Below are 24742 nucleotides of genomic sequence, written 5' to 3'. Positions count from 1 at the left end.
TGTCTGCCTTGTTGTGAGGGGTCAAAAATTCCATCTCCTCAACACACCTCATCCCTGGTTCTCTCCTGCAAGTTCATGTACGGGTTGCAACAGCTGTCCTGGAAAATGTTCCCTGAGGGCTGGAGGGCACATCCCAGACACACCAGCCTGGGAAGAGGCTGCTGGCATTTTCCACTGCTGAGGAAAGGTGGCCATGGTAAGGAGAGCTGGGGAGATGTATACAAAGAGAGCACTGGCTCTCCAAGAAGGGTGTAGGCTTCCTCGGGATAGATGCACCCCAAACAGGGCACAGGCAAGCTGCTCATTAAATATGGATGTAGGGAGCTGGAGGGGCCCCTGCTGTCTCCACAGGACCATGTGCCATGGCATGGAGTGGAGAATTGTTCAGGATGTCTATTCCACCACAGTGGAATGCAGGGCAAGACTGGGCTCTTGGGTCAGCAGGAAGAGAGATTGCCCAGGGAGGGAAGGGGCTGCTTCTTTCCCAGCTTCTCCTCCTCCACCTGGCTTGGAAACCCTACAAGGGGAAAGACGTGGGATGGCTGGAAACAGGCACACTGCAGTGCTGAGAGGACTGCTGAGGGGGAGGAGGCAGGGAAGGAAAGCCCTGCTACAGCCCTCTTTACCCTGCTGGGTGCATCCTGCAGCACTGGAGGGCTGAGCATGGTGGCACTGGATCTGGGACACAGCACAGCACTGCTTGGTGCCACTGAGATGTGCCATGACATGGTGGGAGCTCAGGGCACTTGGGTGGGACCTTGGGCCCTGGTCAGGCTGGAAGAAGAACCCTAATCCATCAGTGCAGGGAGCATTCATGCCCCCACCCAGCAGTGCCCAGCCCCAGCCAAGCCTATGCAGGAGCAGGGGTGACCCTGCAGCTTGTACTGAGATGACAACCTTTCCACTCCAGTCTGGGGAATCAGGGCAGCTCTGGAAGAGCTTTGGGGACCATGGCAGCAATGCTTCCCTTGCCTGTGCAAGGTCTGCAGTCTGTCAGTAGAGCTGTCACCTCTGTCTGGGTGACCACAGCAGTGACACTGGTCCCTCCACGGTCCCATCATCCATGGTCCCATCACCCTGCACCAACCAGGACAAGCAGCTCATACCCAGACCCCTGACTCCTGCAGACCTGGATGAGGTGAGAACCATGTCACCCACATCCCAGGGGAGACCTGGCAGCCTGTGCCTCAGCCCAGGGGCCCCAGAGCCTGCCTGAGACCTTCCAGATCCCCATTGTCCCAGCACCTCTCAGAGAGCCGGGGTCTTGCAAAGGCCAAAGACACTGAGGAGAAACCTCTTGCACTGGCACTGATAAAGGAAGTTGAACAAAGCCAGTTCCCAAGTACCCACTGATGCTATATGCCACAACCACTGCCTTAACTGGCCAAGGGATAGCGAGGCCCCAGTGGGCTGCATCCCTGCTCTCCTCCTTGGAGGCAATGGAGAAAGCCTTCATCAAAAAGTCAATCAATTTTAATCAGTTCCTTTCCAGAAATACACAAGATTTTAAATCTCAGTCACATCTTTCACCAAATTTTTTTACCATTAATTTTTTGCCAAATGGTTTGGTATAGAGCTCAGTTCTCCCCTGTGCTGTGCCAGGGAGAGGGAAAGTGGGATCTGTCCCCAGGTCTCTGTGCAGGGCTGGGGCCATGGACTTGGCCAGGGACATGGAGCACTTACCTGCAGGTGCCTCTGTGCTGGTGACCAGGGAGGTGGGGTTGATGGCAGGAATTTCTGGAAAAGAAAGGGAGAGGTAGCTTAAGGATGAGATCCCCAGCTCTGGGGATGACAACTGGGAAAAAGCCCTCTGAAAATGGACCACAAGGAGATTCTGTTGGTCACAAATGAGAGATGATGGGATGAATCTGACCTGACCATTGCAGACCATTGAACAGACCTGGAGATAAACAGAGTTCAGTAAATTGGGCCAAGCTGCAATTCTGCAATCCCCAAGAGCCCTAAGTAGTTGTGTAAGGATGTGTGCTCCAGGGATGGATGCTCCCCAGGTGCTCAGCTCATCTGAACTCTGTTTGGACATCAGATCCTAGCTGATCTCAGCATGCTTCAGGCTGCCCAGCACAGGGATAAATGTGGGAAAAATAACACTTTCTCAAGACTTTTGGCAGGAAAACTTGGGGAAATTTCTTTCCTAAACTCACATTTGGGGAAGGAGAGAGAGAGAGGAGACAGCTCCACCAGTCACCTCCACTGCCACTGCTCCAGCAGCCCAGCAAATGCTGCAGGGTGGGAAGTTGTACCTCTGCCATTTGGGTCAAATTCAAAGCCACTGTGACAATAAACACAGTTTTATGCTGACCACAGGCTCTGGCCCTGCCCCAGAAGTGACCACACTCAGGGCTCAGCTGGGTGAGAAGGGCACGTGCTGTTCCAAGGATGGGACCCAGCAGAGCCGTTTCAGCCAGCTGGAAGCACTGGCCCAATGGATCATCCAGAGCCTCCTGTGCTGGGGCAGCTGAAGCCCAGGTCACCCCAGAAAGTGATCAGAGAGTCCTACTCAACCACTTCCTGGAGAACATCATAAGGACAGACAGACTCTTGTCTGAGCCTCCCAGCCACCACGAGCGACCCAAGGTGAGTGGGGGGCCAAGGGGAATCCCCTGGTGCCTGTGGGGGTCGCTGAGTGCAGAGCAAGGCACGGCACACTCACTGATGCAGGGGGCCACTGGCGAGCGGCTCTGCTGGTAGCCCTTGGCACAGCGGTTGCAGGTGAGGCCGGTCACGCCGTCCTTGCACGGGCACTGCCCCGTGGTCTGGTTGCAGGTCTTGCCAGCTGCACCGACTGGGTGGCAGTCACAAGCTGGGTGGGAGAGAGAGAAATGATTGTGTGAGAGGGGAGACACAACACAAACCCCAAACTGGAGCCAAGGTGCAGTCCCAGACAGGTGGATGAGGAGCCTACCAAACCGCTGCTGGAAATCATCTGCTGAGGCTGGCACAGCACAGACCCAGCTGGACACACGTGTCTGGACCAACCACGACCCCACAGGTGCTGTGAGGGTGAGTGGACAAAGGGATTGGCCAGGGTATGGCCTTTCTGACAGGGATGCTCAGGATGAGCCCCTGGAGCCTCTGCAATTCCCACAGGTGCCTGCAGCCACCAGATCTCATTTAAGATCTTCCCCCACCTCAACTCCATGGAGATGTTCCTGTCACAGCAGTAAAAACCATTTTCTCCACTTGCTCCCCTACCTCTGAGGTTTTCAGCCCATGGAGCTGAATCAACACTGAGTTTTTACATAAACCTTGACCATGTCTTGGTTTTAGAATGAAGTATGTTTTCTTAATGTTTCCCAAGCTTATAAGCCTCCTGACTTCTGGAGACCCTTGGAAAAGGATGAACCCACACCTTTCTACTACAGTCTCTTTAGGGACAAGCCACACCTGAGGTGGGTGAAAGTTGCCTCTGCTCCCAGAATGCTCCATCATACCACATCACACTGGATGATGGATGATGAGGATTGTCTATATGGAGGGATGTGGGAAGGAGATGCTTGTTCAGAAGACCTTCCCATCTGCTTGTGTGGAGCTGGGCTGGCTATGAGCTGGAGGAAGTTATCTTGGCCTCCATCAGTGTAAGAGTTGAACGTGATTTCAAAGCAAAACAAAAACATCTCCCCCACCCGCCCCTGCAGCCCCCTGATGTTACTGTTTCCCTAATTTTCACCAGATGGGATTGGTGGGAGCACCATGGCACTCGAGCCCCCGCCTGCACAGCCAGAAACCAGAGCGGGCAGCCTCTAATGGGGACCAGATGCTCCATCCTTATCAGATTTTGGCTGGGACTGGAAGCGGACATCTTTCTGACAGGGATATTTTGGGGGCTCAGCTGTGATAATAAATGGCAGTGAGCAAGGGAGTCTTGGCATGACGCAGGGCTATTGGAAACACAGGGCCTTTCTTGGGCCCCAGCGGTCTGTTCCTGGTGTAAAGTTTATGGACAGACATAAATCTCAGCCCAATCAGGATCCAGTTAATCTACGCTGATCTCTCTCCATGTGGTGGAAGGCAGATTTCAGTGCCTCTGAATGTTTCACCCAGATCAGTAATTAAGGCAGCTTTGCTCATCTTAAGTGCACAACTTTATCAATGTCATTGGGGTATGAGCTTGGCCTCTGCCAGACCAGTCTCTGCCCACTTGCCCTGCCACAGTGGGATTTTCCACAGTCCCACAAAAATACACTGTTCCTTCCTGTTCCTGTGGGAAGAGCATCCCAGTCTACCCTGATGGGTCCCAGATTGCATCACAACCCATCCCACCCCTATGGCTGTAGCATCTCCATCCTTCCTCACCCTGACACAACCTGTGCAGGGGGCTGGCTCAGGGAGCCCATCCCAGCCCCAGGAAAGGCAGGGCTGGGGGCACGGTGCAGCTTTGCACCGCTGCCCACACACGGAGCCCTGCTGCTCCCAGCCTCTGGCTGCCAGGATCTGGCCCATGGAGCTTGAATGGTGGATTAAGTCACTACTTGGAGCTTAACTCATCAAGCTGTGCTTGCCAGAAAGCATGTTTTGCACTTCATATTGAGGGTATTTTTGCATCTTGAGGCTTAGCTGCTACTGCTTCACCAGTTTTCATTGGAGAAAGCTCAGAGTTTACAGCTTTGTTTAAACTACTGGGATTAATGCACAGCCATCCTTTATTTGACTTTTCAATTACCACTGCTGAATTAATCCTGTAGGTTGCTCTGCCTTTTCCATCCTCCCAGCTTTTCTGTCCTGCAGAGTCCAGCAGTGATGCTGGCAGTGGGAGGGGAGCACTCCCCGCTCACTGGCCAAGGGCTCTGCTCAGTCAGACACAACCTGCAGCCGGTATTTTTGTGCCTACTTCAAGGATGCTGCATCCCAGCAGAGACAAACCATGGTTGAAGAGTTATTTAATAACACGTGCTGGGATTTGTTTAAATAAGATTTAGTAGTTCCTGGCCTCCTGAATATTAACTGAGCCATCTGCAGCCTGGTGTAGTGAAAGGTGTTCCTGCCCATGGCAGAGGATTGGAACCAGATGATCTTCAGGGTCCCTTCCAATTCAAACCAGTCTGTGATTCTATGAGCATCTGCCTTCATTGCAATGCTCAGCCTCTGCCCTGGGCTAGTGCTGTGCTAGGTGCAAATTTGTTCAAATCCACAGCACACTACTCCCATCCACCTGCTCCATGCTTGCTCTAAACATTCTCTGTCATACCTGAGCTGTAGGTATGGGGCACATGTTTAGAAAAAACAGATTGTCTTGTCACATCTCTGTGTGTTTATATGCCTCTGGGAGCACCAGTTCTCACCTTGCTCCTCCTCTAAGGACCTCCCAATCCCAGCAGATCCACCCCTAGATAAGGGAGGGGTGGAAATGCTTTCTGCTTTACTGAAGAAGGGGCAGCCAAAGAAACAGAAGCATCAGGGATTTTATTATTAACTCTGTTCCCCGAGGGAGAGCCAGGAACTGGCTCCCCAGACCCAGGGTACTACTGTAGCTGCCAGATCCTCCACAACATATGCCCCGTGGCAGGGGTCGGCCCCTGCACATGTTCACCTGGCTGGGCTGAGCTTTGCAGCACTCCCAAACCACAGGGCAAACCCTGCCAGCCCCTTGGAAGCAGCATCCCCCACCCAGGCTGGCACAGCCTTGCCTGCAGCTTGGCACAGGGACAGAGGTTTGCCTGCAAGGGATGCCATTTCCCCTGGGCTGCAGCATCTGTGCTCACCCCATCCCATCAACTCCTGGGCATCCTGGGATGCTGTGCCCATCCCGTCCTCTCCAGAAAAGCCACCTTGGATCAGAGATACTTTCCATCACTGTAATGCTGCACAATTACAAATGGTGGGCACAGACAGATGGGAGCAGCTAGGCCCACTCTGCCTCCCCTTTCCTTGCAAGGAGAGGAGTTGAGCCACAGCCAGGTAGGACACACTGCAACCTGCAGCAGCCCTGCTCCCACAAACCCATGCTGTATTCAGTAATCCTCCCTGGTCCCAGCCAAATCCAGCTTGCTTTATTAGGTTTTGGCATTTTTTCTATTATTGCTCCTTGGTAAGTGCTCTCTTTCCCATCTGGAGCAGAAATGGAGCCCCTCAGTGCCCAGGGAAATGGTGCTGGGGGCCCTGGGGAGGTGAATGCCTGTAGGGCATCCACTTTGCTTGGAACTGTATCAGTTTCAGAGCTAAAGTAGAAGGACCTGGTCATAGAATTACAGAATATCCCAAGCTGGAAGGGACCAAATATGATCATTGAATCCAGCCCCTGTCCGTGCACAGACACCCCAACAATCCCACCCTGTGCATCCCTGGCAGTGCTGCCCAAACACTCCCGGAGCTCTGGCAGCCTCAGGGCTGTGCCCATTCCCTGGGGAGCCTGGGCAGCGCCAACACCCTCTGGGGAAGAACCTTTCCTGATATCCAACCTGAACCTTTGTAATCCAAAGAAAAGCAGAAACAGTTCCTTGGGGAGGGCTGGGAGGCAAGGTGCTGCCTGCAGGAGATGAAGGGTGAGGTGGAGGCAGTGCAGCCTCTCCAGTGCCTCACAAGTGTTGGGAGAGCTGGGGCTGCCTGCCAGCCCTCAGCACCTGACAGGATCCTCATGGAAAAGGGAATTTTGCTGCAGCTGCCCCAATTTGGTCTGCTGCAGCAGGAGCTGCTGCCATCCATCCCTGGCCTCAGCAGACCAGGACCCCTCCCGGGAACAGGACACTGGAATGCTGTGCCATAGACCATCAGGATGCATGCCTTGTCCTGTCTCCTCCTCTTCCTCTCTCCCAGTGTCTCCCAGTGTCATCCCAAGGATGCTGGCACCTGGCACAGCTTGGAGCCTAGCTGCCACCTGGCACAACCTTCATCAACGGTGCGGTGCCAGGGGCTGCCATGCCCACAGCCATGGCTGGGGCATGCTCAACCAAGGCCATGGGGTGGGAACAGCTTTTTGTCCCTGGGAACACAGGCTGTGAGGGGGACGTGTCAAGTCAGCTCCTTGGGTTGATGAAAATGATTAGGTCAGTTTGCTAACGAGCTGGCTGCAGACAGGGCTCCTCCTCAGCCCTGCTCCCGCTGTGACACTGCGCAAATGCAGGAAGTTCCTTCCTTCACTCCATTCTCTCAAGCATTCCTGGCAGTAGCAAGGATGAGGAGAGGCCACTGACACAACACAGGCAATGGAGGGATTTTCTTTATTATATCCCAACCTGAACAAACCAGACCTCCAGCAGCACTAATGCACCTGACAGGGGAACCCCAAAAGTCAAATCTTTCAATTTGGGTCCATGGCCACAATGTTAGTGGTCCAAAACCAGATCCACTAATTCCTGTAGGCCCTACATAAACACACAAGCATCGTGTTCTTGCAGCAGTGAAGAGGCCTAGTGCTCACATGACTGCAAAAGGCATTGGAGAGAGATCTGAGAGGGACACTGTGCTCCCTTCCAGGAGAGACTCACAATCAAAGACAGAAAAACAGGGATCAGGAATGAATTCTCACCCTCTAAACAGTCATGCTTACTTCCTGCCTGACTGATGTTCCAGTCTGGATCTCAACAGTCCTTGGGGACAGGCAGGGTGTTTTCTTATCTCAAATTATTTGGTGAAACTATTGTTTTGAAAAGGCTCTATAGACAGGCTGAGCAGTTGAGATGGAAGAGGAACCAGACAGGCTTGGCCAGGAGTTAAGAGGAGGGAGAGGAGAGGTACAGGTCCTATGATGTTTGGCACAGGTTAGGGACCTTGAGAGGTCAAGCTGCAGTTTGATAGCTTGGAGCCAATGTGCTCCTGGCCAGCTCAAACCCAGTTACCAGGAGCCACAGTGCTCAGCATCTCCCCAAAAGTAGGTGCCAAGAGCCATCCCATAGCTGAAAAACACAATGTGGGATCTGGCTCCACAGCCCACCTGGGAGATGTGACTTCCACCAGCATTCCCAGCTCTCCAGAGCAGGGAACCCACTCCAAGCATGTTTAAATCTCAGACAACATCCGTATCAGAGACAGGTTACCAGCACATTTAGTCACACCTGCTTCAGCACCTCCCTAGCATCTCTCCAAACCCTGACCAATGGAGATGGTAACTGCAAGCACACCAGAACCCTCCCAGGCTCCGGCAACCTGCTCTCTCCCTTCCTGTAATCCTCCTCCACCTCGACTTGATGCTGGGCTCAAAGTTCTATCCCTGCCTTGGGGTGCCCTTGGGATCAGGGTGCTGGTGGCTGCAGCCGCCAAAGTGAGCAGAAGGACATCCCAAGGACAGGGGAGGGCAAGGAGACCGAGAGAGACCCTGTCACCCATCTCTCCCACGGAGGCGCTCCAGCTCACCTTTGCAGGCCTTGCGGTCGGTGATGGCCTTGCTGAGGTCGCGGTAGAAGCCCTCCTTGCAGTAGTGGCAGTGCCTGCCCGCCGTGTTGTGCCGGCAGTTGAGGCACACGCCGCCGCTCTTGCGCCCCGACAGCTTGAACAGCTCCATGTTGAAGCGGCAGCGCCGCGCGTGCAGGTTGCAGTTGCAGGCTGTGAGGGAAGGGAGAGGATGAGGCCTGAAGGTGACACTCAGGACCCTCTGGGTGGGCTGGAGCTGCCCTGGTGCCCCCCACTGCAATGGGGGGTTGTACTGGGACTGGGATGGACACAGCACAGCACAGGTCGTCCCAATGTACCATCCAGATGTGCAGCATCCACCACGCTGTGCCATGAGGTCGGGACACAGGAGAAAGGACACATGTAGGAACTGGCAGCACTCGGCTGAAGGCAAGCCAGTGTGGGATAGAGGGCTGCAGCTGGGGGCTTTGGCAGTGCCAGCTGGGCACTTGCAGCCCCACTGTCCCCCTGCCCCTTCCCTAATAGCTGGCTCTGGTGATGGAGCCCACCGGCCTTCCAGCGGGACCACCCACCTCATGCCAGGCTGTGTGACAGCCCTCCCCTGCAACCGAGCCCGCAGCTCTTTATATTTATGGCTCTATCCTGTGTGCATGAGCCACACAGAGAAACCCACACAGCAGCCCCTGTGTGCTCACATCCCTGTGTGTGCATGCACAAACACGCACAAGCACATGTGAACATGTGTGCACACAGACATGCACCAAAATACCCCCAGAGCCGGACATGTGCCCACAGGCAGGCACACCAGATGTGCACAGAAACATCTGCACAGCCCTACATGCACACACAAATTAGCCCTGGGAAGCACACAGCCCTCCTGGCCGACTCCACGTGTGCGAGATAAAAAGGCAAAGCACTGCCCATTCCAGCCTTAACACTCTCGCAAAAAGATAATGGGAACAAGATTTCCTTCGGCAAAACGTGGCGCCCTGCTCCCCCAGCCCTGGCCCCCTCCCTGTGCTGGTAAATTGAGGTTGGGTGAGAGCTTTTCCAGGCGTACTGTGAAATTCATTAACGTGTCGGGCCAGATTTAACTGCCTGGGCCTGGCCTGGTGGCCGTGTGAAGTTGCCTCCCCACAGCCAGCAGCACCAGTGGGAGCTTCGCCCGCACAGATCAAACGCTGCCCCAGCGCTCCGGCCGCGGGCACGCTGCGGGGAGACACAGCAAGCCCAACCGTAAAAAAGAGTTTTTCTGAAGCTTGAGTTGAGCAGAAGGTTAGTGCCAGCACGACCAAACCTCGGCTGCCCCCAGAGCTCCCCTGAGTTATGAGATTAGTGAGAAATCACATGGCAGGCATCAAAATAACACCCGGTGTGGCCGTAGGTACCTTCAGGGGCTTGTTCCTTTTGAGCTATTTTCTTTTTCCCTGGTGGCAGTGGAAAACAGGGATTTTTAAGGCAAATTCTGGGTTGTGGTGTGTGGAGGGAAAGCAGCAAATACTGCCCAAGGCCCCAAGTAGCACAGGATGCTGTGGAACTGTGGATGTTGACATTCAAACAGGCTTTGCCAGGGCTGAAAGAGATACAGTGAAGTATCCTGACAGCCAGGGTGCACTTACACTCTCCAGATAATGGGACAGGGACAAGACAAGGTGGTTTTTGCGACAGAACTGTTGTTGGGAGGAGAGGGGCCTTGTTTGCCCCTTGCAGCACTGAAAGGCAAGTGGGGTCATCCCAAAAGGCAGTTCTGTGTCCCTCTGGGAATGCCCCAGCATCCTCTGGGGAAGGAGAGGAGCTGGCAGCCCAGAGGCGATGGGCAGTGGAGGAGAACGGTTGGGTAAATGATTCGCTGCCTTTGGCGCAGGTCCCTCTCTGCCTCCAGTTTAATTGGTGAGAGAGTAACTGGTGGGGCCTTTTCCGGGCATCACTGACCCTGGCGTGTCCTGATCTACCCCAGGGTCACCTTTCCCTCAGAACACACTGCAGACCCTCTGATCCTCCCAGGAGCTGGGTTTGGGGAAGAAACCTCCCCTGGCAGCCCAGCATCATCCCCTCTCCTTCAGGCAGTGGTGCTGCCTGCTCTGGGCCAGTGTCCGTAACTGTCAGGCTGGGATTCCAGAGCCAACAGGAAGACCTGGCTAGGCTTGGCCACCCTGGCTTGGGTGGCTGTCCCCACTCAGGGACAGGGTCACAGCAGCATGTATGGCAGTCCCCTCACCCCCTGGCGCAGCCATCTGGAGCTAATCAGAGCAGACAGGTCCCCCTCTTACCCAGCTAAATACTCTCACTGTTCCTCAGTACTGAGGCAGTTGTAAGCTCTGTCTGTCTCCTGTTAATCACTAATTAAAGGCTTGAATGTTCCCTGCTGTTTGGGGTATTAATAAGAATTTAATTGCACAGTTTGGGGCTAATTACCTGGTAGCTCACTTCCGCCATTGTACAGTATGCCCAATTAAACAATCATATGATCAATTAAACAATCACAAGATCTAATAATTTGCAATAATAGACTAATTAAATGTTGACACCTTGCAACGGAGCAGTCTTTTGTCTCCCTTTTGATGGTGTTTGAACCCCTTCCCAAGCCGTGGCCACCCCAAAATCTCTCCTTCTGCAGGCTGCTGCAGATGTAGGAGCCTGGAATGACAGCACGAGGGTCTTTGGGACAGAGACAGCACCTTTGGGTCTGGCAGCACCGTGCACTGAGGCACACAGTGGGGCAGGAAGGGGAGCCCGCAGGGCAGGAGCGAGGCTCACCGCCCCTACAAGTTCCCTGGGAATAATTAGGGAATGCAGCCGGATCAGCGAAACCCTAGACCGGCTGCTGCTGCCAACCCACAGCAGATTTGAGCTACGCCCCTGCTTTGGCTGGAGGAGAGCCCGGCTGGGATACAGGACAGGATGAGGCTGCACCTCTCGCTTCCATGGTGGCCAAGACCAGAACAGCCCCTTTCCTCTCATCCACACTGTCCCTCCATCCTGGGAAGGTGTTGGGAGAGAAGGGCTCTCTCTGCCGCTGCCAAGAAGCAGGAGGAGAAGCAAGAGAGAACCCTCCCCAAGGGGCTGCAAGGGACAAGGCTGAGGCACTCCATCCAGCCCCATCCCGGGAGAAGCAGGACTCAGGATGCTCAGACAAGTGTAAATCTCCTCTGCCGGGGTGGCTGCCTTTCCCTGCACCCCAGATCTGCTGCCATACTGCACCCGGGGGGCAGGTGGGGTGTCCGGGCAGGGGTGGCAGGGCTGTGCTGTCCGCTTGCCCATCTCCCAAAGCCATCGCCTTTCCCCTGCTCTCCCCAGGAAAGTACCACGGCAGGTGCTGCTGGGAACTCACTGGTTTCCACCACGCCTACTGGGGAGCAGGTGCAGAGAACCCTGCCAGGGAACTCCCAAGGGAAGGGAAAAATGTTCAGGAAGGGGCACAGAGCACAAGGGAATTACATGTGATCCTCCAAATCCCACCACCGCTCCGGGGATTGGTGTTTTCAGGCACCGACATCCCGGCTGGATCACCACACCCCCCGAGCAGCCTGCGAGGTTTTCCCAGGGGAGAGCCGCCCCTTGCCCGCCGAGGCCCCGGATCAAAGCGAGCCCTGTGCATTATCCCGTTGCTCCGGGGAGCGCTCCTGCCGCGGCGGCCACAAAGGGAACAAGGGCTCCCGCATCACCAGCGAGTGCATCAATTACTTCCAGTGGCTGCCTCGTGCTAATCCGCTTCCCCTCCTTCCCCGGGCCGGGTGTTTGGGGGCCGAGCTGCGGAGGGGGCTGCCCCGGCAGCTCGTGGGTGCAGGCTGAACCGGCAGCAAGTGGTGGGGAGGAGGAGGAGGAAGTCTGCAGAGATAAAGATGGAGGGTCCCCAGGATTTTGGCAATCTTGCTCCTGCCAGCCCCTCTGCTGGGATTGTCCTTCACACAGCTTGTCCCAGGCTAAAAACTGGGGGATACATGGGTGGGGACACGTCCCTCTTGCCTGGCCTGGACACACCAGAGGACACACAGAGCATCCCAATACTGACAGGGCAAGCTCCCTGCGGGACATGCAGCCCCTGTGGTGTGTCAGGAAAGCCTCCCGTGCCTGCGGACCGATGGTCGCCAACCACCAAGCACGGGGCCATGCACTCTGCGGCACAAAGCTGGCACCGTGCCCTCTTGCCAAGCCAGCAGCTTGGCAAATCCACTGTCACTGTCCTGGCTGCGACAGCCCCAAACCTCCCTGCTTGCCAAACTCACGCTGACCCCCTCAACACTGCAGCACAGTGATGTCCCCAGGAACGCCACAGTTACCCTATGGCAGCCGTGGTGGGATTGTGCCCTGGGCCAGTGATCAGACCTCAGGCAGTACTTGGCTGTTTCACCTGTGAATTTTCCAGAGGCAAAAATTCTGGTGAAACAACAAATTTGTCCTCACCTCCAGCTGCATGGATGGATGTCCCAGCATCGTGCCATACTGTAGGACATCAGTTTTTCCCCGTGCTGGAGCAGGCAGAGACTCCCATGCACAGGACTGAGACAAACCCCCATGAAGAGCGCTGGGGAGCATAGAGCCAAGAGCTGACATATCCCAACATAACCTGAAGCTGTACCACCCCCACGGGTCCATTCTCACCCCCTCTCGGGCCGCTGAGATTCCCCCACCCTGCCCCTGGGCTGTCACTGAGCTGCCAAGCTCCGGCATCCACCCACTCTCTTCCTCTTCCTCCCCACTCCCCAGCCACGCCTGACATCCACCAGCACGAGCCAGCATTACCGCCGCCTGACCACAGGACAGAGTCCGAAACCCCGCAGCCCCCGGGCTGAGCAAAGGGAACTTCCCGGGCAGCCTCTCCTTTTAATTGGTGCTAATTGCTGCGTCTGTTCGTGCTGGCTGGGGAGATGTCATTGTTGAAAGGCACAGAGGGGAAGGCTCGGGGAGCTAATCCAGCTTTCAGCCGCTAAACCCTTCGAAGGCGGGTGATGGAGAAGCTCTTTCAGGTCCCTTCAGAGAGGGCACAAAGCCCGAGAGGGGAAAAGGAGAAAGAAGGGGAGCGAATCAACAGGAAAAAACTACTTTCACACGCAGCTCGGGGAAGGGTCTTTGTGTGCGGGGCTGTCGGGGGGGCTTGAAGGGATGGCGCTGCGGCCCCGCCTCCTCTTCCCTCCCTCGTTTATCTTTTCAGCTCCATCTGCCAAAATGGTGACGCAGCTGGGGGGCAGGATGCTCAGAGCAAGGGATCCTCACCCCGCCCTGGACGAGATGGACAGAAAACCTGCAGATGCTACTCAAAAATGAGCCTCCTCTGGTTTAACCCCTTTTTTGCCAGCAGAGTAAAGCTGCTATCATGCTGCTTTACTGCAGAACGTGGCAGTGAGGCCGGTGCAGAATGGGGGTAATGAGTGGTGTGAGGTCCTCCTTGTGTCCTGGGGGTTTCCATGGGCTCACACACCTGCTGGAGACCTGCAGCAGCCCTGGGAGAGTGCAAAGTGGAGGGCTTCTCCTGAGCTCCAAAACTCATCTTTCTGAAACAAGTGGAAAAACACAAGGGCTGACACATTCCCAAGGGCATGAGGTGGCTTAAAGCATCAGCTCCAGCACTTGCTTTGAATCCACTGCCTTTTTAGCCATTCTTAGAAGAAATCTGCTGTAACGTGTATATATTGAAGCGGACAGCTGGGTTCTCAACAAGACATCGATCACAAATACTAACAAGTCCTGCTGACCTCTGGCACATCCACTGAGCCTTTCAGAGGCTGATTAATGGTACAGCTTTCCCTTGTCTCCATCCTCCCGCCGCCCCCTGAGACCTGGGCTCCTGTCTAGGCAGAGTGAAAGGCTGTTCCTCCCTCTCCCAGACCACAGGGCTCTGGCATCCCCTAGCCCCATCCCAAACCAGCACAAAAAGCAAAAGTCTCCACCAAAATCCCATGAAGAATAATGAGCAGGACAGCCAACTAATACCAGTTTGATGTTTTGGAAATGTTTCATTTTAGTGACAATATTTTTAACTTAGGGAAACCTTGGCAAGGACAGACAAGCTGAAACCACCACATGGACTGAACATGAAGGATGAAATTTTGAATTGAGAACCTCAATCTCTGTCAGGTTTTTCTGCCTGCTCCCTGTCCCCAAGCACATCTCACAAGGAACTGCTGCAATTGCCTATCCAGCCCACGGACAGCTGGTTTGCTGCCCAAGGGAAACAATCCCAGAAAGACATCCCACATTGAGGTCTGCTGACCGGCTGGAAGACACCAGTGATTTTTGGGAGGGTTTTGGTACTTTGGCTCATGGTGGAACCACTGCATCTCTTACAGGACACCTACAGCAGAGACATTTTAGATGGTTGAGCCTTTCCCAATCCCCCAGCACAGGAGGTGCTCCCAAGCATCTCTGGACACTTGGCTCAGCACTCATCATTTCCTACCCTCATGACCTCTTTCAGCATTTCAGCCCCAGAAAACAAAACTGTTTAAAAATGCCTTACCCAGACACTCGTTGGCCTCACGGGCAGTAGCCCGCTGCCAGGGCCGGTCGTAGTGGAAAGGCTTGCAGCGGTCGCACTCGGGTCCCTCCGTGTTGTGCTTGCAGTCGCACACCAGCTTCTGCTCCTTGTCCTTAATGCAGCGCGCCGCGTGCCCGTTGCACTTGCAGCGCCCGCCCACCTGCAGCTCCCCCACCGCGTAGTAGTAGGGGCTGGAGCCCGCGCCCCCCTCCTCGTCAGCGGCGTCCCGGCCGCCCAGCTCACGGAGCAGGTGCGGGCGGCTGAACACCACGCGGATGTCGGTGGCCGTCACCCAGTCCTGCAGCACGGGGCTGCTGTCGAAGTCCTGCGCCGAGGGCCGCCCGTCGAGGGTGCTGAAGGCGATGAGCCCCCCAGTGAGAGGGTAGAGGTCGGTGAGGCCGTCGGTGCACAGGGCCTCCTGCTCGTTCTGCTTGGTGACCGTGGCTTTGCTGGGCTTGCCGTAGATCTTGCGGCACTGGGAGGAGTAGTACTGGTAGGGCACCCAGGTCTTGCCGTAGTCCATGGACTTGAGGATGGCGGTGGACTCGGGCCGGGGTGAGCAGAACTGGAGGCTGACGTAGACCACCTCAAACTTCTTGCCAAGGGAGAGGGTGAGGGTGACGTTCTGGGGTGAGTGGTGGAGGGTTTCTGAGCGCCAGCAGGTCATGTTGGAGGCAGTGTTGAGGTCGGTCAGGTAGGCGGGCGGGTGGGCTCGGCGGGGGTCTGAGGCGTTGCAGTGCCGTGTCGGAGGCTTCCCGCACGTGCTGGAGGCTTGAACCTCCTTCCCAAAGGCAGCGTTGACAAATTCAGGGATGCAGCGTCTTGGAGCACCGCTTTCGTCGTAGCAGGGGTCTGGGGGGGTCTGCTGGGCCACAAAGGGGTTCGCTGTCTGGGACAGGCCCAGCATGGCAGTGGTGAGGAGCAGGCGCAGGAGCTGCAGCACCTCCATCCTTCTGGGGAGAGGGAAGTGGCTCCTCCCTGGAGGAAGAACAAGAGTGAGTGGCACCACCAGTGTCATGGCCACAGCACCACCCAGGGAGAACTGGTAAGGGATGGGAAAATCCCCCATGTCTGATCCACCACCTGTACCTGTCTTCCCACCCCACTGATTCAGTATGCTGGGAGCAGGGCAGGGAGCTAATTACTTTGTGTTGCCTCATCCACACCAATCCCTCACTGCTCATCAGCAGGACTGAAATACTATAGAAATGGGATGATGGCCTGTGCTTTGGATGGAAGAGGTTGAAATTGGGGTACAGCCCTTCCCTGGCCTCTAACAAATTGTCCCATCATGACAGGAATGTTCCTGCCTGCCAGCAGCCCTGGCTGTCACACACAGTTCAGAGACCATGTCACTGCATGGCTGACAAGAGCTAGTGGTGGGGAAGAGTTAGGGGAGATCTTCCAGATGCAACAGGAGCTGCAAACCCCAAGTTAGGTACTTGTGGCACAAAATAGCTCCTGACAGAGCAGGAGAAATAGCAGCAAAAACACCTTGAAGGTACACTGTGCAAGAGGCAGGAACTCATTGGGACGAAGACCTGGAGCTCCTGAACACACCACTTCTTTGCTGGCTGTGGGCACAGTGGCTTCTCCAAGCCAGGGGCTGAATCTCCTCCAGATTCCTCTGCCACACTAACCAGTAGCAAAAGAAGTTATTCTGGCCTCACACCCAAGAAATCCAGGTCTGGGTCTGGTGTGTTTGTTGACTGGGGGAAAGGCCAGGACCAAATGCAGGACCTGGCTGGCTCCTCTCCCAGCAGCTGCAGCACAGGGCCAGGGAGCTTAGTGGCTCCCAGGGGATGTGGCTCATCTGAGTTATTGGCTTGAAGAATGGAAGAGGTCTGGAGGTCACATTCCCTCCTGCTGGCTCTGAATGCATGAAGGACCTCTCACACAATGCAGATTGGCCATGTCCCATTCTTGCCATAGCAGACCCCTGAGCTTCCTGGACGGGTGGGTGGCATCAGTCCTGCCATCCCATGGGTTGGGCTCCAGGTTGTCCAGCCTCAACCAGCCCAATGCCATGACCAGGCAGGAGGAGGGGATCCCCTGATCGTCCCCTCCCCACTAGTAAATCTTTACAGGATGACTTGTGTTTCTCTCTGAGGAATGAAACTCTTCATGCCCCAGCCCAATATCCCCACCTCCAGCCCACACCTACAGCCCAGTGCCACTCCTGCCTGTCCAGCTATCTACTCTGGCCAAAGGAGGCTCCAGGGAACAGCCCATTTCAATGATCCGGGACCTTTTGTTCTGCTTTGTTTTTCCATTTTGCAAAGAAAAAGGAGCCATGACTGCGGAAGAAAACGGCCTCTCCAGGCAGCCAAACCACTAATGAAGGGAAGCTCCTCCCTGCCCAGCCACAGTCAGCCCAGCAGCCACAGCCTGTGCCTACCAAGGGAGCAACAGGGATGGGGTCTCAGCCCATCCTGGGACATCTCCCCCAAGGCAAAGCCTGTTCCTGCCACTTCCGTGCTGTTTCCTCACTGCTTGACCCTCTGCTGAGGGGTCTCTGAAAGAGAGATGTGAAAAATTGGCAGCTCCCTTGGCAGTCCCTGCATGGCCCCAGCAGCCCAGCTCCAGCTTTACCACAACGCCGCAGAGCCTTTTGGGGACACACAGCCCGTGGCTTGGTGACTTGGCTGCCAGCAAGACGAAGGAGTCCCTAGAGTGCCCAGAGCATTGAGAACCCACTACTTGAGGAGTGTGGCTGCAAGATTAGAGACTGCTGGGATGTAGCAGTTACCACAGCAGAGGACGTGCTGTGCCACGAGCACCAGGGAGCAGAGAGCATCCCCCACTGCAGGCAGCTGCCTCCTGGGCAGGAGATGAAGCTATGGCTGCTGCCAGATCCCTGCATCTGTTTGTTGAGCAAAGGCTGTGGCTGGTTAATCCCCCAGCACAATCCTGACAGGATGATCCCCAGCCCCTGCCTGGTTCTGAGCAGCACACAGTGGGCACAAGCCCCTGCCAGCCCACTGGCAGAGCCCTGCTCCTGTATTCTCACCCAGCAAAGGGGCTGCAAAGTGCTGATGGACCCCCTTCAACCTCCAGAAAGACCCAGCCAAGCACTTACTTGCAGAAGCCAGCACAGCACCTTTGGCCCTGTGGTGCTGCCACCCCTCTTCCCCTTGCTGTCCTCTCCAACTGCACATCCCACAGAGGGCACAGAGTCAGGTGCTGCAGCCATCACTTCCCATCCCACCACACCCACAGGGCAGCACTAGTCAGAAGACAACCCAGAGGGATAACCTCTGCACCAGGAGGAGAGAGGAGAAATCCCCAGGGGTCCTCAGCAGCTGCATCCATCCACTCCAGGGAGAATCAGGGTGTATAGAACAAGGCATCTACTAAACCTTGCCAGCAAAGAGTCTCCTCCACCCCCTCTATGCTGTGGCAGCATGGTGACAGGAGTAGTGATATGCTCAAGCAAAGGCCTTTTAATTTCCTGTCTGGTAAGACACAAAGGTGTGGGGAAACCCTTGTCCAGGGGAAAGTGACAGCAGCAGCATCTCTGCTACCCAGGGGAGAGGCCACAGGTGAAGCTGTGATGAGCACTGGAGCTGCAGGTCTAGGAGCCAGGACCAGGTCACCACTGCTGTGGGCATACACAGGGGCATAGCAACTCTTGCTCATCCTCCCTGCCCCCGTGGGAAGCTTTGTCCCTCCTGCCAGTCTTACTAAGGCACAAGTCTCCGAAGTTCAGTGCCAAAGTTTTGGTGGCTCTGCTGCCGGGGAGCAGCCATGGTGGAGCCAGCGCTGCAGAGGCAGGGCATGCGTGGATATCATTATCATCCGCAGGACCACACACAGGCACGCACGCTCCGTGCTCAGCTCACCCCATTATCCCACTGAAAGAGAGCTGGGGCCAGTGGTCTCCGTGGGCCTCACCTCCGTATTGGAGAGGAGGGCAAGCTGCAATCTGCTCCCTTTTATGCATATTCAGCACGACCCTGGGACTGCCGGCAAGCTGCCAGAGAGGCCTGGGAGTGGGTATTTCTCTCCCTGGTCCCCATCTGACCCCCCCCCTTTCCACTTCCCATCTTTGCTGCTCCCGCTGCTGATTAAGCAGAGAGAATTGGGATGACCCCTGGGTGCCAAATCCAGCCCAGCACGTTCCTGCATGAGGAGGGACATAAGCGGTGGAGCTGCTTTCACAGGGACAGCATCCCGGAGGTGTCCTCAGCGAGGCTCTGGGGTGGCTGCCAGCTCCCTGCCACCAGCAGCAGCCGTGGCCCGGGGGAATGCGGCGGCGGGGCTCACCCTTCCCGAGGAAGCGGCCACCCTCCCAGCTCCTCCCCAGAAGCGGCTGCATTTTTGAGGTGGGCGATTTCCTCACTCCTCCACTCCAGGAATGCTAACAGCCGTGCGGCTTGGAAGGAACTCATGCTGCCGGAGCGCTTCAGAAGTGCTTTAAAAAAAAATTAGCTTCCACATCCAACACCTCCACACCCGTTCTCTCTACAACCACACGCTTCCCAGAGCGACCCGCAGTGTTTCCCTGCCTTGTGGGAGACATCTAAAGGTGATGCTCCAGCGCACCGTGGGCTCCTTTTCCATCATCTTTCCAGGCAGGAGGCCTGGGTGCAGATGCAAGCCTGGAGCTCCAGGTCTCCCAATACTGACCCATCGGGTAAGTGCTTGGTCCCCAAATTACAAAGGATGAGGCAAGTGCAGCAGGTAAGGCAGGGCAAGGAGAATAAACTTCCCACACGTGGATGCTGGTGCCTACAGCTGGTCCAGGATCACCACCTGGCAGACTGGGGCCACAGCAACTTTGCTGAAGTAATTACAGGATTAGGTGGAACAACACAGGGCAGGGAGGGAAGCAGGTTATTAACCAGATTTGATCCCAGGACCTTTGCAGCACAGGAGCAGCCTTCTCTAATTGAAGTGGAGTTAAAGGCACGAGTGGTGCTCTGCTGTTAGAAAAATGTGGGCTTAGAGGGCAGGTGATGGCTGTAATGAGGGCATCTGCACTCCCTTGCCACACATGCTGTGGAGCAGGACACTGCAGCTCTGCTCCAGCCAGTGAACAAGATCCATCCTGGGGGGCTGCCAGGGTCCCTGGATACCCAGGTCCCTCTCCACCATGCCAATGCCAGCTCAGGGAAACTTAATTCCTCCACCCAACAAACAGAATCAGGCCCAAACTCTGCTCTGGCCGTGGATAAATCATTCCATGTGTTTCTGGGATATAAAAACATAACTGAGAAGTATTTAAAGTGAAAGGAAAAACTCCATGGAGCCAAGGTACTGGTCCAGCTCAGCTTTCCAGAGGAAAGGAGTATGTGGTGGGAGAGGCTAGAGGGATGCAGAGTGGCTGGGAGAGCTAATCGCCTTCCCAGCTGCTAATGGAGCAACTGGTGCCCACTTGGGACATGGCTAATGGCACAAAGGAGATGCCTCACTTTCCTTTACAAGCTCCCTCATCTCTCCTGATATTTAAGTATCAGAAGCTTCTGAGTGCTAACAGCCCCACATCTGCAGGGCTGCCCATTCCACACAGCCCCTTGGGCTCCAGCCCCCTGCATGCACAGCTCAGGGGGGCAATTACACGGCAGCATCTTCCTGCAGCAGGCACTGCAGGTGATGGATATTGCAATGCACTCTTGGCAGGTTGGAGCCAGAATTACACAAGCCATATGATACCCCAGCAGTGCCAGGAGACGCATACAAATTACACTGCACACAGGAAAGGATGGGCCAGATTCTGACCTCAGTGCTTTGGCACCAGCCCGAAGTAACTCCATTCACATCGGGCCAAACCAAGACGTAAGCAACTCCATGTAAATTTACACTGGCATACCTGTGGTCAGGATCTGGCCTGACTTGAATTAGTCGCAGCCTGATGTTACAAAAGGCAGCAAAGGAGCCCAGATTTCCAAGGTTATCAAAAACAACCAAAAAATAAAAGAAAAAAAGAAATCCACCAGAAAACAAACAGCCCCCAGGCTACTCAGCTGTGTGCATGGAGCTGTCAAACGCAGGATGCTTGGACACATCCCTGCCCACCAGTGTCAGTAACTCGGAAGCCATGCTGACCACAGGAGGGAGGGACCAACACCCAGCATGAGTGTCCTGCTGGGTCCCCCATGCCCACTCTGCTCACCACTGGCCCTGGGTAGAGGTGGTCCTGCTCTGGGGAGAGGAGCATTCAGCACAGTATCACCCATATGATGCAGACCTGAACCCATTTTGCTGCAATGCTCTTGCATCCCCCAGCTAGTGCAAACTGGATATCTCCTCCTAAAGCTCCCAATGCAACAGCAACTCAAGGAGACATTTGGAGCCCTTGACCTTGCAGGACGAGCAAGCACTGCCTGGATGCATTTGGACTCAATGGTCCTTGTGGGTACCTTCCAACTCAGGGTGTTCTGATTTTTTTCTACCCATTTATTAACCTCTATTACATCTTTACCAGTTAGTTATTTTACCCAACTCTAACTCCACCACAATCTCCCGAACTCCTTTGCACATTCCTACCACAGTGCTTAGCTCTACTTGAGTGATCTCAGCAGCATCCCTCAAGGTACAGAAGATTTTCTTCCCGCTACTCCCAGCGGATGCAAGGGACTAAGAGTTCCAGTCCAGAAGTCCTCATTGCTTCCACCCCTTTCCACTCCATATGAGAATAAAGTGATCTGGTTTCCATAACATCCCTCATTGCATTTTCACAACATGCCGGGCACAGATGTTGAAAATAGTCTGGATGAATATCTAAAATGGTATTCAGAAATGACAACATTTGGCTGGCTTTGAAAGATCTCTCACATCGGGCAGAGGATGGCTCACAACAACGGACTGGAAACACACTGCACTTTGACATCTCTTTTTTTTTTACCCCCTCTCTGGCTATTGGTAGGATATTTCATGCCTCTGGTGTCCCACAGTCTCTTATTGCTTGAGTGCCAGCCAAGCCTGCAGTATTAGGAAGAAGCTGTCACGTACGTTTTTAAACATCATGGGGCAAAGCGGAATATGGAAAATCTGTCGCGTTTCCATACTGAATGCAAGTGTCCTGCGCAGGCTCAGGGAGGGGCTCAAAGGGGCACAAAATAACTGCTTCCTTATGGAGCAGGGCCTGACTAACCAGGGTGGAGGAACAGGAGGCAGATGTGCTGCCTCAACACCCTCGACATGGTGGGCTGCTTCCCTGCTGACAACATCTCAGCACACCCTCCAAGGTGTGCACTGATGCTCACCTCCTTCTTCAGGGCTGGGGAAACCCCCTCTTGGAGTTACACCTATGCCAGCAGCCAGCCAAGGTGGAACTTCCATTCTGTCCAACCCAGACTGAAGTCACCATTGTACCGGTGCTCAGAGAGCAGTAGAATGCTCCTCAGCCTCCACACCCAGCAGCCTGCATTTCTCCTGTACGTCCTGCACTCAGCTACATCCCTAGGCCAGGCTTCTCTCTTCCGTAGCCTGCAGACACATCAGCTCCTTCCAAGCCTGGCTTTACACCTGCCCTCTTCTCTGCAGGGCCCTACCTTCCTTCTGCACACAGGTAGAAGAGGAAGGGGTGTTGGGACCCTTGCAGCCCACCCTGCTCTTGAGCTGTTGGATCTCCTGTCCCCTCATCAGCCTGCTCCAAACAGGTGTCAGAGCAGCACAGCAGCTCCCTCTGTTTTGTAAATGGGATATTGCAGAAAAAGAGAAAAAAAGTTACCCTCCATCCATCCAAACACCTTGGAGGGTGTCTCCAGCACATGGCCAAAACCACAACCCTCTCCACTGGTTACAGAGAGCTCTAGCCTCTTCTGGCTCTGAGAGACAGGCCACAGAAAACTTGGCCAGGGAAGAAGGATCTGTGCATTTCCAGCCATGCAGGGTGTGCACATCCAGGTCTGCACTCTGTATTGTCTCAGCCTGGCTACTGGTCGAATACAAATGGCACGGATAGAGATGGGGATGCTCAGCGTGGCTTACATCCCATACATTCATGGGATGAGCTCCCTGAAACAGGAGTATTCATGCCCAAGTGCTGCCTAGATGAGCATCAAGCCAGCAGGACCACTGTGCTGGCAGAGGAGCTTGTGCTCCTGCCCACAGGGCCTTCCTTCCTCACCCACCCTACTCGGCGACACAGCAGACTGCCAAGCACCACGTCCCCATCACACCAGTTAGTCCTCATCCCAAGAAAGGTATTTCCACCCACCCACTCTCCAGTGGGCCAGGCAAGCTGTGGGTAGGATGGCGTTTTGAGGAAATGAGGTTTCAGCAGCTCCAAGCGAGGAAAGCAAAAGCAAACCCATCAAACGCAGCCCAGCTTCCCTTCTTCCCGTGAAGCTGCCCACTCACACGTTCACTGGCCAGAGCTCTCACCCCAGCTGAGGCTTTAAGGGCCGGGTGCTTGGGGTGCCGAGGGTCTTGTCCAGCCTGGCTCCAGAACTGCAATGGAGCAAAACACATCCCACGGGAGCCGTTTCCAAGGGGAGCCGGCCCTCCGAGCCCACCCTGCAGGGAGCCTCTCGGCGCAGCTGTGCTAGGAAGGGACCAGTGACGGACCCCAAGCCTGGGGTGGTGACAAGGGCGATGCCGCCCGCGCAGGTGACTCTGTGCCGACGGAGCCCTCCCAGGCGGAGAAGGGCCCGCGGTGGGAGCGGCGGGCAGGGCACCACGTGCGTGCCTCGTGCCCGGTCAGCCGGGGCTGGCACCGCGGGCTCGGACTGGCAGCGCTCCCGCCGCTGCCCGCACCGCACAGCAGAGCGGGGCCGGGGCTCCGCTGGGCTGCGGCACTGCGGGGCTCCGCGCAGCGCCGACGAACCCCCGAGCCGGCTCTGCGAGGCGGCGGCAGCGAGCCGGGCCGGGCCGGGCCAGAGCACGGAGCGGCGGCGGCCGGAGCTGCCCGGGGACGGGACCGGGACTCGGCGGCGGGCGGGCGGCCGGCCGCGCTGCGGGGAGGTCCCGTTCTCGGCGGTGAAAGGATGGAAAGGGAAATAAAGGGAGGGTGAGTGCGGGGGGAGAGGGAGGAATAAAAGGCAACAAGAGAGGGAGCGGTGGGGAGGAGAGCGGGAGCCCGGAGCGCCGAGAAGTTGGGAGCGCAGCTTACCGCGGCCGGGCAGGTAGCGGGGCCGGTATGGGCGACAGGTCCGGGAGCGGCGGCGAGAGGAGCTGGGGCCGCGGCGGGGCGGACGGCGGGCAGAGGTAGCTCCTTCCCGGTGCTGGCCGCAGCACGAAGAAAGGAAAAAAGTGAAGAAAAGGGTGGGGGGGAAAAAGCAATGATAACAAATTTCCAGAGAATCGTGCGTGGGGACGAAATAAGGCGAAATAGTGGAAAGCGGGAGCGCTGCTCTCGGCGGTGCGGGCGGGTCTCAGCGCCGTGCCCGCAGCCGGCCGCGCTCCCGCCCGCTCCACCGTACCGCCCGCGGCTGCTTCGGCTGCGGGAGGGAGGGGGGGAGGCAGCAGGGGAGGGCGAAAAGGAGAGGAAAGGGAAAAAAAAAAAAAAAAAACCAACAACAAAAACTTTAAAAAAAATAGAAATGAAAAGAAAAGCAAGAATTGGAGAAACTGAGCCCCGACCGCCGCCTGGACGCGGAGTAAAAAGGCTCCAATAAATCCCGGGTTGAAAAGAAGGGAAAAGTCACCTCCCCGAGGAAATCAGAAGCAGATTTCGAGCCATTTAATCACATGCAGGGAGGTGTGTGCGTGTGCGCCGCCCGCCGCCGCTGCCAGCCCTGCCTCCGCCCTCCGCCCCGCCGGCAGCCCAGCGGGCAGGGCCGGAGCCGGGCGGGAAGCGGGGCAGCCCTCCCCGCGGGGCTCCCGGTGCCGCGGTCCCACCTGCCGCCCGGCCGGCCCCGCCGCGCCCCGGGAGCTCGCTCAGCCCACACAGGGTCCATCCCCGCGGAGTGCGGGTGGCTGCGGGCCGTAGCCCACCGCGCCGAGGGCTCAGCGGCGCCGCAGCCAAGGCAGCTGGTTATTCTCCCTCTGCTTCCCAAAGCAAATAAGGCATTTACC

General features: G+C 56.0%; 1 protein-coding gene across 1 annotated transcript in view; it reads right to left on the bottom strand.

Moving 5' to 3' along the window:
* Positions 1-24429, bottom strand: part of NTN3 (netrin 3) — a 31754-nt gene extending 7325 nt beyond the window's left edge. Inside the window, exons 1-5 of the mRNA XM_056503266.1 lie at positions 23838-24429; positions 14762-15757; positions 8308-8496; positions 2672-2821; positions 1684-1737 (exon numbers count right to left, since the gene is read on the bottom strand). Coding sequence (XP_056359241.1) covers positions 1684-1737; positions 2672-2821; positions 8308-8496; positions 14762-15728 — 1360 coding nt within the window. The 5' untranslated portion in view covers positions 15729-15757; positions 23838-24429. The remainder of the gene's footprint in view (positions 1-1683; positions 1738-2671; positions 2822-8307; positions 8497-14761; positions 15758-23837) is intronic.
* Between the last annotated feature and the right edge of the window lie 313 nt (positions 24430-24742).

This window comes from Oenanthe melanoleuca, chromosome 14, assembly GCF_029582105.1.
Source record: "Oenanthe melanoleuca isolate GR-GAL-2019-014 chromosome 14, OMel1.0, whole genome shotgun sequence".
Lineage (NCBI taxonomy): Eukaryota > Metazoa > Chordata > Aves > Passeriformes > Muscicapidae > Oenanthe > Oenanthe melanoleuca.
This window is presented reverse-complemented; position numbering and strand designations above follow the sequence as displayed.